Below are 18,926 nucleotides of genomic sequence, written 5' to 3' on the forward strand. Positions count from 1 at the left end.
TTTGCCGGTCTTAGTCCAGGTTTTCCCCTCTCCACCAAATCTATGACACAAAATAAAAAAACTATAATTGACAAAAAACCCCTAATTATCCCCTGAGATTCAATGTTGATTCTTGGGTTGCAATATTTTTTCCAGTGAATTTTATTCATCTTCTGGATGTAACAGTTAAATTAAGTCCTTTAAGACTGTGTGTTTGATCGCGACTCTCTCTGGTGCCCACTGCCGCAGCTTACCTGCTAGATCTGTTTCGTGATGATGACATCTACTTGTAAAATCCGCTGCGCACCCACGCTGCTGTCTATAGTCAAAAAGCCAGCTGCACTTTTAGCGCCACTGCTTCAGCCCGCTTCAAACTCAGTGGCGTGGCGTGATTTGCGATATATCGATTGATCTGCCATTTAAACCTATGGGAAAAGATCGATTTACAGGGTGTTCGCAGCGAACACCTTAATAATCGATTCTTTGCCATAGGTTTAAATGGCATAACAATCGATACATCGCAATTCACGCCACGCCGCTGTTCAAACTTCGCTGAAACATAATTCGAACCTACCTCGTAACGGATTGGGCGTGCCCAACTTCACAAGTGGTGCATCCGGGCCCTACGCCACACGAAAAACGGAAACAAGCGTTTTTGAAAACACTCCGGAGAGCCACTTAACGGTCATCTAAAAAAACTGTAACACTTGCCCAGCGACTTTATCCCATACCTGAAGTCTGTTATACTCGTAGTTCGACATATTTGAAGCTAGTTGTATCCGGACAGAAAAATTCGAGTTTCTACGGTTGTTCATTGAGGCTCTAAATTCAAGGCCCGTGTTGTAAAATTACGCTCGGAGGCCACTTTGAGCCTCTTGAAATATGTTTTTGCGTTGTCCCACTACCTTAGTCTTGTAGAAACTCTATTATGCATTTATTTGAAACTAGTTTTACCTCGACAAATGCACTGGAAAAAAAAGTAGCTTGAAACAAATCAAAATCAGCTTGAAGCAAGCTGGAAAAAATCTTAAATTTGCCGCCAAGAAACGTATGGCTTGAAATAAGCATGGCCGTGCTGCTTGTAATTAGCTACCCGCTACCCGGCGGAATCTTACTTATTTTTCGTTTAATGCTCGGATCCAATACTAAATACTGAAAGTTTTATTCATTTTTCATAAAATTCCGTAACGTAGGGATAAAACGTTACTGATTCTTCGACATGGATCATGTTGGAGTCGTCGTGCGTTGCCGCGGGTTTTGTTCTCGGTTTGCAGCACTGTTAAAAAGGGCGGCTTTTGGAGATCTCCTGGAATGACTTGAGAATGTAGGAATGTATGACTTAATGCCCGTGTCGAAAATGAAGGCGGAGTGGTTACAATTCAATGGAAACTTAATTCAAGAAGTTGGCTGCAAACTTAAATCAAGTCTAATTTTTTCAGCTATTTCGAAGATTCGTGTCATGCTTGAAACCAGGATTCTTGAATCGAGTATACAGTATCTTGAATCAAGAAACAACTTCTTAGAATTAGCAGCCATGGTGGCTTGATGTAAGACTCAGCAGATTTGACTCAGGATTTTTGTGCTACTTAAATCAAGCTAGCAGGTGATCCAAGCTATAAGGTAGCTGCAAATAAGAATCTCGAATCTTGAATTTAGCAATAAATTGCTTGTTTTAAGATAAAAATTCTTGAATCAAGTTGATTTTTCCTCAAGATTCCGAGACGGCTTGACCGTAGCAGACTTTTTTTTTCCAGTGTGAATTCAAGTTCATTCGGCTGATCGACAGAACTCAAAAATGACTCCTCAGAGCAACTATACAAACTGTGCTGTGAACTATGGAATTATCGTCCCATTAAGTGGCCCTTCTAACGTAAATATTTACGTTATTTCCCTACGTAATTTTGGTTAAGGATACATGTACACATTTGAGGGGATTGGAGGGATAAGCGCATGTATTTGCTATACTTCAGGAAATACGTTTTTGAAGTTTCAAAATTACATGTATCCGATGGGGATCTATAATTGCATCATCACCACATATTTGGACTACATTTTGCAATTAGGAACTATAAATTCCGGCCCGGTTTAAAAACAACGTATGTGCCATGAGTTTCCCTGTGCACATACGTGTTTTTTCAGATGAGACAGATTTTATAGCTCAAAATTGCAAAATGCAGTCCATTTACTAATGTTCAAGTGATGGCACGTTCCGGTGACAAAATCATGTTTGTCTTGAGAGTCTCCAAAATGTATACATTATACATCATAGTGATCAAATGTCCAACTGATCAGAAAATGGCTTGCGTAACGAGTGACCGGGGATCCAGGGGGCAGAGCCTCTTGGGCAGCCGCGACGGACGCGAAATGCGTGTCCAGAATGTATACTTAATCGAGAATTATACTTAATTATTATATCTGGATTAATAGAAATTAAAATTATGGGAATGACGTGTATCATGCACACATTGGTACATGTTTAATGGAAGTATAAGAATAACCTCTCTCCTTCGCCGCATCGTCCTCTTATAAAAATGTCATCTCTTTCTCGTAGGTATTATAGTTTGGCACCAACAGAAGTCGCTGGATGCAAGAAATAGGTCAAAAGAGGTTAAAGATGGTGCTTACGCACTTTTGGTTGCTGAATCCGACTTTGATGTTTCTCACCAAATTCGCCTTGTGCGTTTCCCGGAAAAGCCGGAAATCTGCGTGCGGTGAACGCTCTCCCGTAAGTCAAAACCACCCCCATGGTTACGTTACCGATGGTATTCTGTGCATTCTTCATTTTTTTTGACAGTAAATATTATAAAAAAATTGTTAGTGCGGAAGACAATGGAGATAACTACTTCTTCAATTTCGGAACAGATTTTAAAAATATTGTACAAAATAAGTGTATACATACCAAAGATAGTAAAAAAAGGGATGCAAACTTGCCATTCACAAAAGTGTCTTGACTAATTCTGCTCGTCACTTTATGTGGGTCATTACACTGATCGAAACTCAAGACGATACAGAATAACAAAATAGCAACTTCGGTTTCTCTTGCAAAGAAGCGTTATCTCCGTAGGTTGATACCGCCGAATTCTCATAGGTCAACGCACGGTTAGTGAATTCGCTCATATTGAGGAAACAATAATTATCAGTAACGTTGGCGATTAAAGTCAATTATCGGCCAGGGCTTATTTAATAGAGGAAAATAACTCACGATAACAGAATTACGAAAATTTAATAGGACTTATTTTACACCTACGTTACAGTTTTTCTCGTGATCTTCCTTAAATCATAATTGGATTAGGACTAACTTTATAAAATCGGTCAAATGGAAGAAGCAATAGCAGCAATCACCAGGTAGGCTCGTGAGTTGTAAGTAAGTAAGAGTAGGTTCCCCTTTTTAAGTTTCTCTGTTTTTTCTTCTTTTTTTTACAGAGCGGTGGAATTTGTTGTGTGAAAAATCAATCTCTTCTCTCGGAGGAGCTTGTTATCCATAGGAAGCGCGTCCCCAAGGTGGCGGAAAGGGGGATGCCCATCAGAGATGATGGAAAGGTACCTAACTTGTTAGTTGTTACCACGGACCAAACAGATAAGGCAAACAGGGCTCCAATTTAAGCTGAAGAGCAAACAACTGTCTTGGAGATATACTCCGAAATCAAACTCTGGTCCTCCAGGTTAGGGGTTGGGGTATCGGGCTAACTCCTCGTTCCCCGTGAAAAAATTAAATCTTAAAAAACCCAGCAGTTGCTGCATCGGTAACCAAGAGAAACATCGGATAAATCGACACAAATTACGTAAACGGACGCTGGAAATCAATACGTGGAATGTCCGAGGCATTTTCAAGAAACAAATAGAGGCCGTATCGGCAATAAAAATAAGTAGGTATAAATTTAGCCGTTTATACTGAGATCAAAAAGAAGAGACAAGAAGAGACAAGAAGAGGATCTTTCGTAGAAATTTTAAAATTCAAATTTTTATCTTTCTTAATATTTAATTTTAATTTGTCTATTTTTTCAGCAATCCTTGTGGCGAACATGATAATATACGGAGCGCTGAATTATATACAACATTTAGGAATCAGAGTTGAATTTCCCCTAGCATTGTCATGGGTGGCCAGCAGTGGGTTTCATATCCTTCATCATAAATACCCAAATAAAAATCTTGGAGTACAACTTCGTCTTTTTGACAAGGTAAGTACTCATCCGACCATCAAAAATATCAACCATGGAGCGGATGCGAATATGTATTTACTACATACTTATGGATTCAAAATTGCTCATAATTCAAAACCAAAATACTGAGTGAAAATCATTTCATCAGGAAGTAACCATGAGATCAGATATTCATTCTTGCATAATGTCACAATACGTTAGTTGCCCACCGCATCATATCAAGAGAACCTGATTATTTTCTCTCTGAATTTCCTTTCGTTTTTGTCAAAACTGATGTCCTTATTTTTTACGTGATGTAATTAGGTTTCGAATTAAAAGCAAGGTCACTGCAATTTTGGATATAAACTCCCCCTCCCCCCCATCCCTAAAAGAAGCAAGATTGATTATAAAACCTCTGAGCCCACCTGAAACAGTAAGTCAGCGTCCTTATTTTAAGCTTGAAAATGAAAATTGCGACGAAAAATGTAAAGAATGGACTTCATAGGGTTTGAAAGGAGAGCAAACTTTCTAGGAGGAGAGCCAGGGAGATCTATCCAATCTGCCTCTCTCTCCTCCGATAAATCTATATGGCTCCTTCCAGGCTCCTCCCAAATGTGAGAGAATTTACTAAATAAGTGCATATGACGTATACCTTTCATTTCTGGAGTTGTAATTCGATTAATTTTCTGTAGGCTTTAAAATAGCTTCTAAGACGGCTCAATTTTACAAAATTTTTCCAACGAGACTCCCATGGTCACCTTTTGCAGCTGAAGGAATGCCCAAAACCTCCTTCGGAACTGATCCGAGGATCTCCTTCGGTGGGATTATTTTCAGCTCCCGTAGACCCTACTTGATAAGGTGCTCTTTCGGCCCCACAAGCAGCTATTTGTATTGCCCATGGTAGAATTGAAAAAAACCTAAGAGCTTTTATAGAAAGGAGTTTCGTAGCTTCGAGGGGAGGCCTTCATGGAAAAAAATTGTGCCACTATGAAAACTGTAAAGTATTGTCCGTTAATCCTGGTACGCCTTTGTATAACGTGGTGTTATAATTCAAGCTTGAGAAATTGTGTGTAGCAAACTGCTACGTGGATTGCATTTTGCAAAAAAGAACCACTAGCATTGCAATGTTGCTAAGATTGTGCAACTTCTTTTGTCTTGGAGGAAAAACCCGATAATCCCTTAATAGTTTCTATTTTACTCGCTAAAAACTGTAAATTTAAGGCAAAAATCACCATCTAAATTTCATAGTTTTTCACAATTTCCGCAATTTTACTGCAAAGGATGAAGTTGCACGATCTTGGCATCATTGCAATGCTAGTGGTTCCTTTTTGCAAAATGCAATCCACGTAATCGTCAAATTTAGAGCATTACATAGCTGTGAGCTTTTCCTCCTCCATCTCGAACGCACCAAAAATTTGAACCACCCCCCCCCCCCCACTCCCTTGGTGCGTTGCGTTACCCGTCGACTGAACGAGAACTCCAACTTCCTTCATCTTTTCCCTCTTTAATTGGTCTTTCCTTCTTTTTTCACAGTTGGCCGGAACTTATTTGGACGACACGAGAAGCTATTAAATAAGAAGCGGAGCTGGCACGAATTTGAGGCTCTCCTAAATTTTGCCATCATTTCATCACTGTTCGAGTAAAGGTCTCCGCGTCGATTAATGTATGTTGACTGCCACAATGAAATGACGCAGAGCGGCAAGGCGTCATTTTACAGTATTGGCTGTCGATCGAAGCATTCGACACGCTTCCGATCGGGCGCGTTTATTTTAGAAATATCACCGGTTTTTCCTTGAATAATCTCAATCGGCTAAGCGTATCTCGCAATATTGTTAATTTTTAGCACCTGGCGCAAGGATTATGCCGACGCCCGTCCCCGCCTCCTGAGGGAAGGTTGAAGGGGGTGGCTTCCCAGATAATTTTGTATTTTAGAGAGAAATCGAGGCAGATTTCAGCTCGGTATCAACAAAACTCAATAAAATATGTATTTCCTTATTGTCCGTTCGTGTTTTCCCCTATTTCTTGCAAAACAAATGAAATATTAAAAAAAAAATCCTGCAGATCACACTTAGTATTTAAGGATTACCAAAAATGACTGTAGTGGTAGACAAAATTAAATCAAATTGAGAATTCAAGGCACTGTTTCTTTATTTCAGATTAATGCAAAGCGGAATGCATATTGTGGAGGAAAAATAAAATTCAGGGGAAGATGAACTAGCATTAAGAACATTAAATAACATATAAGAACAAATTTGGTAAAAATTACCGGAAGTTCCAGCCTCTGGTAATTCTGCAGAGCATATTTTTGCATTGCAGTGTACTTGCAGGCGCCTTCAAGTTCCTCGATATCTTTCGAAAGAAAAAAGACACAGAGGTTCGGTTGGGACGAAAAATCGTCTAAAATTACATTCTTATTGATTCTAAAGTTTAAAGTCCGGAAATTTCATTTTGAAGTTAACTCAAGTGCATTTTTTAGTTTTTGCGTCGGAAACTTTCTTTTCAACAAATAATTCAAAAAGATCTTAAGGTTTATAATAAAAAACTGAGTCAAAAATGTATACTTGAATACTTTTCGCAAGGTAAGTGCAGAGAAAAACCGGACAAAAACATCTATTAAAAATCTCGGCGTGAAATCCGCAGTGGAATTCACTACAAAAACTATATCGACGATGTTAGTCGGCCGTCACATTACTCGTTTGCGGTGCCTGAAAATCGGCGCCTCTCTATGTTATTTACATAAAAGAGAACAAACTGACATCATTCCTTGAAGTTTTTGCGGAATTTTCTTCGCACAGAGAAGAAAAACCAAGGCAGTTTTAAAGAGTTGCCGTTGTGTAGTTTTCCGTTTAAAAAATAAAGTATGACAGGAAGTTAGCGACGTCGAAACCGAGTTACTGACAGCCGACTTACACCGTCGATATAGCTTTCAAGCAACCTGAGTATTTTGAGTGCGCAGTGGAATCTGCGATTTTTCTGGAGTAATCTTTATTATTTCATAGCAGCATCATTAATTTTGGTTTCAACGCCGCTCTCATAAAGCGGCTTCAACTCCTCGTTCAAATCGCTATAAGGTTTTTTGAGGAAAAAATTAAAATCGCACTGCGCTGCACATCAGAATTTACATCGAGTTTTTCAACAAAGTGGGCATCTCGCATAGCGACGTAGCCAATTCACCAGACGTAGGTCATGCAACGATGTGCATTTCATACGTTCATTCATTATCGTCACTCTATCGAAAATAAAACAAAGTCTCAAATGCCATCGAAATTTTTGATTTCATCCTGGACTGTGTTCGTCAGAGGCTCTACTACCCGTCTCACTCTGCATAGTATTAGTGCACCCAAGAGTGAGTTTATATCTCTTGCTCGTTCGCCCGATTTGTCGATAGGACATATTTGGAAGAGTGATCATTATCGAGTTTTTCTCCTCGTGGGATGGGCCACCTTCAAGAGCGAGACAAAAGGCGCCTCGAACATAAGCGACATAGCAAAAGCCAACGAGTACGACAGCAAAACAAAGCCTAGGAATATCACACTCTGTAACGGAAAAGAAAAAAATAGTCATTAAAAATACTACTAAAATAAACATGTCGTCATGGACACCCTAGTGTTATGTTTCATTCCGACGGTGAAAATAATAGACCGCGTATCTCGGTTTGCGACGGTGCAGACTTCCTGTCGTACTTTATTTCTTAGATGGAAAACTATTCGAAGTCAAATCTTGAAAACCTCCGTGCTTTTTCTTCTTTGAGTGAAGAAAAATCTGCAAAAACTTCAAGGAATGATATTGGTTAGTTTTCTTTTACAAAAATGAAATAGGAGCAGAGATTTTTGTACACCGCAAACGAGATACGTGGTCTAGTAGTGCATATGCTTCACTAAAATTAGCATGGCTGCTTGAATTTTTCTTTGAATTCTCTTCGCTAGTAATTAGTCACCCTGTGCAAATTTTATGTCAGAATATTAATCTGATATCCATATATAAAAGCTTGGAAATTGTAAAATACTACAATTATTGGAAAATGTGTTACGTAATAGTTCAGCCATTAATACGCCATGATTTTTTTGAGCGAAACATCGTCTGCTTAACTCCATCCACAAACTGCTCAACATGTCGCTGTGTGGGATTTCTCTCGTCCACAGTAGTTGAAAATAAGGCAAAATATGTCATAAGTGGAAGAATTAAGAATTAGCATGAGGACCGATATGCGTACGGAGAGAGTTTCCATCACTTTCTGGAATCGGCGAAATTCTAACTGCGTAACTTTAAAGGCAGTGCTTGAATTCCTAGCATCCACACTTTGCTTGAGCAAATTATGGATTAGAAGAAATGGACTGAAAAGCAAGACATTATCTCAACCCAGTAAAGGAGATCCGAAAATTGTAATTTGTACTTACAGCCATTTGCACTGAGATGTGGGTGGTAGCGTCGGAAGTGAGAACAGCCGATCGCATGAGTTGAGGGTGTATCAAGTAAGCGCAATAAGTTATCCTACTCAAAGGATACAAATATTTAAAGGATAAAACTTTATCAATGAAACCTGTCAACAGTAAGGATATATTAGTAAATCAAAATAAAATCAGGGCACAATAATGTTTACACGATTTTATTTACCTTCGTAAGAACCATACAATTCAATTTCATACCGTATGATGACTCAAATACTGGAAAAGGAATGTGATTGTTAAGGTTGTGAATAAGGTAATTGGAAGGGGAGATATATTTTAAACGTACGTATTTTATGTACGTATGGGGGACTGTATTGTCACAGGTTTAGCAAATCCTGCGGACCCCGGCTGGTAGCCCCTGCCTCAAAAAGGGTGGGTAGACAGGGCTCTTTAGCTGTGGTATAAGAAAACTGTTTAGGACAGGAAACTCCGATCAAACCCTGGCCCTTATTCAGTTTGGGGGTTGGGGCATCGGGCTGACTCCACAATTCTCGAGAAAAATATGCAATGTAAAAAAACCTAACCAATGCCTCGATAACCATGGAAAGAAACGGGCTCTTCGACTCAAACTACGGAAAAGAAGACTGGTTTTTGGAACTTGGAAGATGGACTACACTAGTGGCGCGAGAGAAAATGGAATGTAATGATATGTATTTTGATGCTGAAAACTGGTTAAGGTCACAATTTATTCCTCAATTTGAGCTCTAAGAAAACCAAGATACATGGATTTTTAGGAGTGAGGTAGGCTAGGGTTTTAATGAAATTCTTGTCATATTTGATTACTACATAGGGTGTCCCAAAAGTACTGCCCCTTTTTCCGCAGAGGGCGAAAGAATGCAGATATCAAAATGCGGTTTGTGTGAGGTTATAGTCCTAGTAATTACCTATAAAACAAGACCAAGTTGAGCTCTGTAGCTTAAAATTTGACCGAGATACAGCATTTTGAAAGTGACGTGTCAAGGTGCCGCCTACGAGATTTTCAACATTTTTTACGAAAGAAAAAACCAAGTTTAAGAATGAAACGGTTTTAAAAAGAAGAAGAAGCGGCCAGAAACATATGGCAACACTGTGTTTTAGGCGGCATTTGGCAACGTGTAAGCGCCCCTATGCAGACCAACGACAGGATTGAAAGTGTCCGCTAGTGCCATCCAAGTTGGTCAAGCTTTCCCGGCACGTCAATCTGAGTTCATCCCTCTGTCGTTTTGGAAGTTTCTTTCGCGATGAGTACCGAATTAAGAAAAGAACAACACCACGTTATTCGTTATTGTTTTCGTCGAGGAATGTCAGTAAAAAACACTTTTAATGAAATGAAAGGCGTGTATAAAGACGACTGTTTGGACAGAAGTAGCATTGGTCGTTGGTTTAAATCTTTTTCTGGCGGCCGCGAATCGGCGGAAAGTCCCGCGAAACCGGGCCGACCGTCTACCTCCACCACAGACGAATTAATCGGTACCGTTGCTGCTGTTGTTCGAGGAGACCGTCATTTATCCTTGCGTAAGTTTCAGGTGTTGCTTGACATCTCAAAAAGTTCATTGCACCGGATCTTAAAGGACCACCTGCAGATGCGTCGTGTCTGTTCGTCCTAGGGTTCGTCCGTAAAAAAATGTTGAAAATCTCGTAGGCGGCACCTTGACACGTCACTTTCAAAATGCTGTATCTCGGTCAAATTTTAAGCTACAGAGCTCAACTTGGTCTTGTTTCATAGATAATTACTAGGACTATAACCTCACACAAACCGCATTTTGATATCTGCATTCTTTCGCCCTCTGCGGAAAAAGGGGCAGTACTTTTGGGACACCCTATGTATACACATTAAAAAACTAAGGATTGGACGCACCTGCTCGACCAATCATGCACATAATTATGATCCAGGAAAGCGCGAGAGCCCAAGAAGTATGGCTTAACGCAACATAAACAGCAGAACTGATTGACCCCAGCTGAATGTAGTAAAGCCCATAAATCAGAGCGAGCATTGTTGCAATTGCAACAACCCATCCGATCCTCTCTGAAACCTGAACAAAATTACAACTGTAAACCATTGGAGAAAAAACTTGATACGAAGTATTAGTGTGAGACTTGTTTAAACCTGAGACACAATGCAACCCTGGCATCTTACGAAATTATTATTTCTAAAAAAATGTACTTTTAAGTGTTCAAGTGAAAAAAGATACATTGAACAAATCCTGTAGCTGTTTCTCCTAAAATTATGAATCAATACTCCAGTCAAGGGTAGTAGGTATAGGTTTTTCTAAAGATCGATTGGACCGTTATGGTTTGGATATGTGAGTGTTTGTTGCTCTGAAAATGTTCCCTTTCCATTATTTGAAATCGGTAATTCAATATGAGCTTTTTTGAACTGAGGTCGCTACTTTCGTGTGCGGACACATAAGATGTGACATAATGGGTTTCAAAGTGCAGGGGCATATTGCACTTAGTACCCCCCCCCCCCCCCACATCCCTGCTAACAACTTTACTAAGGTCATTATGTTTGTCATAGGGCTTATTGATTGATATACACTTTTGGATTTCGACTTCGTAAACCTACTCTTGATGATTGAGAGTTATGATTGCAGATGTTATATCGCACAATTGAAAAAGCAAAACCTTTCAGATCGACTTCTTGGGATAGTTATTACCTATTTTTCTTGGATTAAAATATGGATTACGTAATTATATCATTAATTGGAGGTGATTCAAAATTTAAAAGGAAGAGCATGAGTAAATTCTCTCATCGCAAGGCACTAGGAAATAAACGTTTTTATAGGTCACTCAAAGAAGTGAAATGCTCTTTCTAATGATGTTTCTAGAGGATTGATGTAATGCGTTGCTTAAATCTGTATTATAGAAGTGTGATTTATGTATATTCGAGTTGAGATTACCTTATTTGGTGAAAATGAATTTTTTTTCTTGAACAGAAACCATCCAGTCATCATACCAACCAAATAGGGACCGGCTCTTGTCCAAGGTTTCTCGTATACTAGATCATAATTAGCAAAAGGATCCTTAAATCTGAAGCAAATGATAAAAAAATGTGAAAATACCGGACATTTCAATTGAAAATGACCATTTTTATACAGGGTGTCCCAAAGCACCCGTACCATGGTTTAATGTTTTGGTGAGATACCAACCAACATCCTTACTCGAAGATCAAGATAGAGTAGTTTCCAAAAAATCTAAATTTAGAATGTTGGTTGGTGTTCCTCCAAAAAATGAAAAAAGGAGATGGGATCTTGAAACACCACAATGTAGCCGTGACCATTTTGCTTAACTCTAATGTATTTGTAGAAAAAGATTGGACTCTTTTATTATAAGTTAATGAAGAAAACTTTGCTAAATAGCTTCCTAATCTAATTCCTCCTTATGATCATATTATCTAACAGCACAAGACAAAATGCAGCCAGTGCAATACATGTGTTCAAACAGTACACTAAAAAGCATTGTTCAAGGGGCTCTCTTCAGATACACTGTTTAATCTGTCATGGGTTACGAGTTTCCTTATAGTTACTCACAGGATTTTATTGGATAGATCTCTTGAGTATTCCAAGGGCTATTCTTATCAAAGGAAGGTTCTAATTAATAAGATGCATTAACATACAATAATATTACTTTTTTTCTTAAAGGAAAATTAATAAATATGGAAAAAACTCCCATAAAGATGAGCTTCCATGTCACAAGCGCCAGGGGTTCTTAGATTGCTCCACGGACTCGGTATCAAAAAAAGCCAATTTTCAAAGGAAAAAAATTGTTTTAAAAGGCTTGCCAAAACCTAGACTTAAGCGGACCCAAATCAGTGTTTTGTGTCTCCTGAAAAGTTGACAAAGTGGCGCTTGTTAGGCCGAGAGGTGACGACTTGCTTCTCAAAACTCTGTTATACTTTGCAACATGTCTTTGCAAAATTAGTTTGTCCGATAAGTTTTTATTGTTAATCGCATGCTTAACAATGAAAGAGTGTACGCTGCACGTGGCTCGTAGGAATTCTCCTGTATTTTCTTCAAACGATGTTAATCCGCAAAAAACGAATTCAAAGCTGCGTTTTTTAGCCTCCATTTAGACGCGTGCACTGCTGAGAAAGTCAAGATGGCGTCCGAAAGTACCCCACTCGCCACAAAGATAATTCTGTTGCCGTTGCATTGTTGCTTTGCCTCTGCTGAAATATCATCGGACGCCATTCTTGGATATTTCGGCAACGTGGTTTGAATGGAAACTTATAGAATATGCGACTAATGCCGCAAAAATTCGATCGCGGATAAGCGAATCCGCGGATGGCGGGGTCGCGGATACCGGGGTATTACAGTACTCAAGATACATAATCCGATTACCACATTTCTTTATTGTCTAATTTAGGGAGCAAAATTGAAAGCTATAGAAAGCTGAAAAAACTTACGACGGAATATAACTGGAGTTTACAGTTATCACTGCGGAGATGGTCCACGATGCAAGGAGAAGCAATCCAACTGCACTCGCTGCCGCTTTAAAATACCTGTATGTATTTATTAATTGCATAAAATTAGTTGCAAATGTCAAACGTCAATATAGTTTTATGTGAAATTTCATCACATACCTGAGCCAAGTGTGATAAGAGAAAGATGAAACACAATAGCCCGCATGCACATAACAATAAAAACACATTAAAATACAAAAACCAATGGGTTTACAAGGCTAAGGAGAAATAAAATAAACCAGGACGTTTTGGGCCAATTACATGCCCATTCTCAACTGGAACAAAAGCTAAAAAATGTTAAAATTAAAACAAGAATATTAGCATGCACATGAGCGTGTTTGGCACTGATTCCTAGCTCGTGGTTTGTGTTATTTCTCCTTAGCCTTGTAAACCCATTTATTTTTGTATTTTAATGTGTTTTTATTGTCCTGAGCTAAGATGAGGCTATTCTTAAGTAGGTTTATTGAAAGTCTGAAGATTTTGCTAGTTTTTCACAAATGTGCATTTTGAAATATAGATAAAGTTATCCGTAAAATTCAAAATAATGTAATGAAAATCTCGTGCGACTTTCAGCGCCTGAGTGGCATTGAAAATGTAATTTTGCATCCTCTAATAAGACACACGGTGTGTATTTTGTCAAAATAGTTTAAAATCTAAATTATATGAAAATATAGTTTTGATTAAAAGACTGCTAAAGAATATAGGTAACAAAATACCTCCTTTGGATATTGACCTTCGAAGCCTACATAAACTGATTTCCCATTTATTACGAGGAGGAACCCCAAAAAAAACCGGAATTTTGCTGTGACTTGGCAATGGTGGAAAATATCCGGGTTCTACCGCCAGAGGGTGTGATTAGAAGCTATGAAGAGCCACTAGGTCTTTCAACGTCGTAGAACATTTTCTTTTATTTTGGCGAAACTTGCTTTAAGGGGTTGTCTGGCGAGTTCGTCGTTTTTGAAGATGGGTGATTTTCACGGGCAATACGTGGCTAACCCGGTCAATTTTTGTAGTGAATCTTACAGGGAACATGTTTCACTCATGACATACGTTAATACATGTTTTTCTTTGTTTTAGAGTGTGATTAGTTGTTCAAACTTCGGCTGGACGCCCAGCGGTAGTCACCGGCTAAAACGCTAAAGGGGGATCCATTCGGCAACAACGCGTTTTAGGCCCAAATTATTCACAGCAATGTTTTGAATATTTCTGTATTACACTCAAGTGATATCTGCTAGTTAATTAAATGATCTATAACCACCCTCATTCACAAAAATTCAATTTTATTCGTTATTCGCATCGGTTCTATCCAATGGCGATGGCGGTTTGTAGCCTTATAGGGGTTTCGGGCGATATAGCACCATTTTTAAAGCAAAAAACCGAACTTGCACTAAAGTTTTTGATGAGGCTTGTTCTCCAGAAGCAGCACTTCTAAAGGTTACCACTGAAAGTCGTGTTTTTATCGAGGAAGAGAAAAAACTTGAGCGCTAAGTGTTGTTACTGAAATTGACCCATCTTCAAAAACGACGAACTCGCCAGACGGGTCCAAAATAAAAGAAAATGTGCCACGACGTTGAAATTTGGCATAGTGACTCTTCAATTCTTCATAGCTCCTATTGTTACACCTCCTAGCGGTGGAATCCGAATATTTTCCGTCGTTGCCAAGTTATAGCAAAATTCAGTTTTTTTTTTTTTTTTTTTTTTTTTTTTTTTTTTTTTTTTGTCCCTTGTGAATTACTTTGCGTAGATGTTTAGATCATGCATTGCTTTTCATGTTAGGCTTGATCGTAGGTCTACGGTTCATGCATCATGCACTTCCAGAGGCGGTATCAGGGGAGTAAGTCGAGAAAGAATCATCTGAACAATACTTCCCATAATCAGTATGTTACACGGATAAAAGAGCAAGGGGTTGATGAATGCTGTGCACATTTCCAACTCAGTAAATTATAAAATACTTACTTGACAGCCACGATTAGAAGGATAATACCAATTACGAAGAATTGAGTGTCATCTGCTAAATACCAACTCCAAATGACGCACTGTTCAACAAGGGACGCCAAAAAATAATGTTATCTTATTTTTAGTATGATATAAAACATAAAAATGTAGGTAGGCATAATTCTCGTGAATGTTTGAAATTATGATTAAACACGAGCATATTGATCTTTGTTGGTAAGGATGATCCTTTTACTGAGACACTCGTTTTATAAACATTCGAAACCGTCAAAATGAACGCAACTAGAGAGTTGACACCACTTTTGGCTGGAGTTCATACGAATTTGGCAGTCTTCGGAGAGAGATGTACGTAGTACATGAACCATGTTTCGGAGTTACGAGAACACTAGGCGTATCCGTACACTCTAGTTTTCATTATGCTTAAAACCGTAGACGAAAAAATAAACTAATGATAAATCCAAAAGCTCAATTGGTGCATCACGCAGATAGTTTGCATGAAACTTCTCTCCCCTAAGAAATCCTAGTAAAAGTTTCGAAAAGGGATGGAATTTTCGAACCTTGAAGAGATCTAATTTTCGAGAATTCTGGGCCTAAATTAACTTCTTAAATCTGCAACTCGTATCGAGCACTTATAGTCAGAAAGTTTACACTTAGCCCTTTATTTGAAAGGAGAAGAGCGCAGATAAGATAAAAATTCCTTACTCTTTCTTTGACTGGATAAAACGTGTTTACATAAAAGATGTTTCGCCACCAATATTTAGGACAGTTGACGTGGTCCAAGGATGGAAACTCCAAAACTGCATGATCGCGGAAATGCTTCATCTGTAGCTCGACAATCCAAATCATCACAAGATATGGAGGCGTAAGTCTGAGAGGTACGAGAAATAAAAAATACAAGTTGAAAGCTGATACCAGAGGGATGGTTTCTAAAAATGAAATGACACTTAGTCACAATGTCTTCGCTTCTTACAGATTCTCTCAAAATTTCAAATAACGATCGATGCATTCTTTTTATCATTCAGGCACTCATCATACTTTAATGACAGGAATAAGACAAATCCATTATTGATCATTTAAGAATATCAATACAAAAATTGCTATTGTTGTGAAAAAGTCATTTTTAAGAAAAAAAGATACAAGTTCTTTGCAATTTTTTGAGACTGTCATTATTCCCGATGAGTATACTTAAGGGTTTATACGCGATTTCACTTAAAACTAGGAGGATAATTAGGCAATTTTTCATGCTTATAAATTAAAAATTATACGTCTTTTGGTGTATTAGTATTTCCATAAAAAACTTATGAAAAATATTTCCATCTTCGCATGTGGCAACATACAAAGGCTGGCCCAAAAGGACTGCCCCTTTTTCCCCACATGGCAAAAGGAAAAATTATATTAAAATGCGGTTTGTGTGGGGTTATAGTCCTAATAATTACTTATGAAAAAGGTCAACATGAGCTCTGTAACTTAAAATTGAGTGAGGTGCAGCATTTTGAAAATAATAAGTTGATTCCTGTCAACTTATGGAATTGTCCTTTAGGAGTTGCAGCATATTTTACTGGAGGGGAAAATTTTTACGAATAAAACGGTGTTAATAAAAATAAGTTTACATATTCTTACCGAAATTGCGGCAAAATGTACTCTTCTTTATCAGGAGACTTGGTTTTTCTTCCGTTCCTAAGTATCTTCCTTCACTTTGTGCGCACCAATGTAATGCCCAACACCATGCAACCATGCACCATGCAATGCTTTGTAAGCAACTTTTTCGCATTTTTTTCAGATTTTTTTTCTTTTAAACAATGCTGGCAATCGTGGAGTGGTCATGGTCAATCTTTACCTAAGACGTCATCTTCATTCAAATTTTAAGTTGCAGAGCTCATTTTGGTCTTGTTTTATAGGTAATAACTAGGACTATAGCCCCAACGAAGCCGCGTTTTTTTATCTGCTATATTTCGCCTCGTGGGAAAAAAGAGGCAGTACCTACTTTTGAGACAGCCTTTTTATTTTTACCGGAAAGTATCTTCCCCATCATTTTTTCGAAACGGTGCACAGAGCTAGGGTCCCCAAGGTTGCTTCTTTTGATAGTCTAACATAAATAAGTTTGTGCAAGCTCTCACCTGATGAACCTGTAAAGAAGCATCGTGATGAACTGAACAAGCTGCCCTTGAAGCTCTTGATCCATATTTGTCATTTCCTTCATGGTGAATTTGGCGCAAGTGCGGAAATAAAGGAACGAGACAAGAGATCCACTACGGGAAATGACATTGGAAAATGAGCGGTAGCATATCTTGAAAAAATTGGGATTTTATTACGTGAATTTGACTACATTTTCTGATGAGGAACTATACAATTTTTGTCTCATTTTGGAAATAACGTGTGTGCTACGACGTGTTACTCTATACAGATAGGTGTTTTTATAGAAGAGCTATAAAAATCAATTCATTCTTGCAAGATGAGGTCCAATCGGCAGTTATAGCCCATCCAGATAAATAAAAGTGCGATTAAATAGAGCTATACTGGATTGGGTGGTTGTAAATAAAACTCGAATAATTGCCAGCGGTACCTTAATGGAATCAAATGAGATGAGGTCAGGCAAAAGGGACCTATAGATGGAAAAAGTATACTGGGTGATCCAGACCACCCGTCCACTATCTTTATCCAGAGAACCACTGAAAATTGAGTTTTGAGGGCCTGGCCCTCACAACTCGATTTTCAGTGGTTATCCGGATAGAGATAGTGGACGGGTGGTCTAGATCTTTCGGTACAATAAGAAAGGTAATACAGCTCAAAGATTTAATTCTACATAATTTGACTGGGAGCATACCAAAAATTAACTGAGAACCAATAAAATGAGATAAAAATTCTAAGGCTTGAAGGAGTTAGTACTGAATCTCTTGGCATAAAAAACTCCGAAAAATAGGACATGCAAATTGAAATTTGTCTAATTGTTACTTTACAGTAGATTATTGCTGGTTTAAGTAATGATACTAAAATTGAGTGCTTTTGAAAAGGATTCATGCAGTCGTTTAGGTAGACGTAAGGGGAAAAAACCCGAATACAAAGATTACAAATTATTGCTATTATTAGTTAGAGAAATTAAGCAGACCTGATGAAGAAAAAAGTGTCCACGGAGTAGGTGCCACTGCTAACAGTTTGATATAGAAAGTTATCCTCAACTTTCGAACGAAATGATTTATTATCTGCAACCATGGGGAAAATCTGTTAAAGCTGTTTTCGATTCGAATTAAAAAAAAGAAGAAAAAACACATAGTGCAAAGCAACAAGCGTTCCAGTTTTGAGATTATTTCACACCATTTTTTTAGTTTATCAGAAAATCTTCATACATATTTTGGGGTGGTTTTAGAGGGTATGTGAATATAGGTTGTTTTGAAGGCTACGACAAGACGAGTTTGTTGATGTATCACCGACTAAGATCGGACGAGTTTGAAAAATCATCCCCCTTTGGACTTAGGTTTTCCGGATAAGGGGTGGGCCGATTTTCACGAAAAAGGTCACTTGATGTAGACCTCATAGCAGTGAAGAACCATGCTTAGTTTCGTTTTGATCGTATCGATAGTTACGAAAAAAAAAAAAAGGTCGCAAAGTTTCGTTAGATCCCAGTTATATATATAAGTGAATCTAACGTAGCCCAAAATAAATACACTGAAAACACATCTGGGGAAAGAAAGGCTTACACATTCAAAATTAAAACCGAGACGTTTCGTCCAAATTCTTGGACATTTTCAATCGATAAAATAAAGTTTAAAATGTGCCGAATTAAAATTATCGATTGAAAATGTCCAAGAATTTGGACGAAACGTCTCGGTTTTAATTTTAAATGTGTAAGCCTTTCTTTCCCCAGATGTATTTTCAGTAAATAAATATATACAGGGTGGGCCAGAAGTTCCAGGACGGTCGGCTAACTTTTGAACGGTTGGAGATAGAAAAATGAAACTTTGGGAATGT

General features: G+C 38.2%; 1 protein-coding gene across 1 annotated transcript in view; it reads right to left on the reverse strand.

The window, feature by feature from the left end:
* Positions 1–6,005: 6,005 nt before the first annotated feature.
* The window catches only part of LOC109030018 (O-acyltransferase like protein), a 79,872-nt gene continuing 66,951 nt past the window's right edge, over positions 6,006–18,926 (reverse strand). Inside the window, exons 8-16 of the mRNA XM_072295966.1 lie at positions 18,067–18,160; positions 17,078–17,209; positions 15,663–15,828; positions 14,964–15,043; positions 12,951–13,046; positions 11,446–11,575; positions 10,404–10,578; positions 8,516–8,658; positions 6,006–7,654 (exon numbers count right to left, since the gene is read on the reverse strand). Of these exons, the coding sequence (XP_072152067.1) occupies positions 7,529–7,654; positions 8,516–8,658; positions 10,404–10,578; positions 11,446–11,575; positions 12,951–13,046; positions 14,964–15,043; positions 15,663–15,828; positions 17,078–17,209; positions 18,067–18,160 (1,142 nt within the window). The 3' untranslated portion in view covers positions 6,006–7,528. The remainder of the gene's footprint in view (positions 7,655–8,515; positions 8,659–10,403; positions 10,579–11,445; positions 11,576–12,950; positions 13,047–14,963; positions 15,044–15,662; positions 15,829–17,077; positions 17,210–18,066; positions 18,161–18,926) is intronic.

The sequence above is a fragment of the Bemisia tabaci genome, chromosome 2 (assembly GCF_918797505.1).
Source record: "Bemisia tabaci chromosome 2, PGI_BMITA_v3".
Classification (NCBI taxonomy): domain Eukaryota; kingdom Metazoa; phylum Arthropoda; class Insecta; order Hemiptera; family Aleyrodidae; genus Bemisia; species Bemisia tabaci.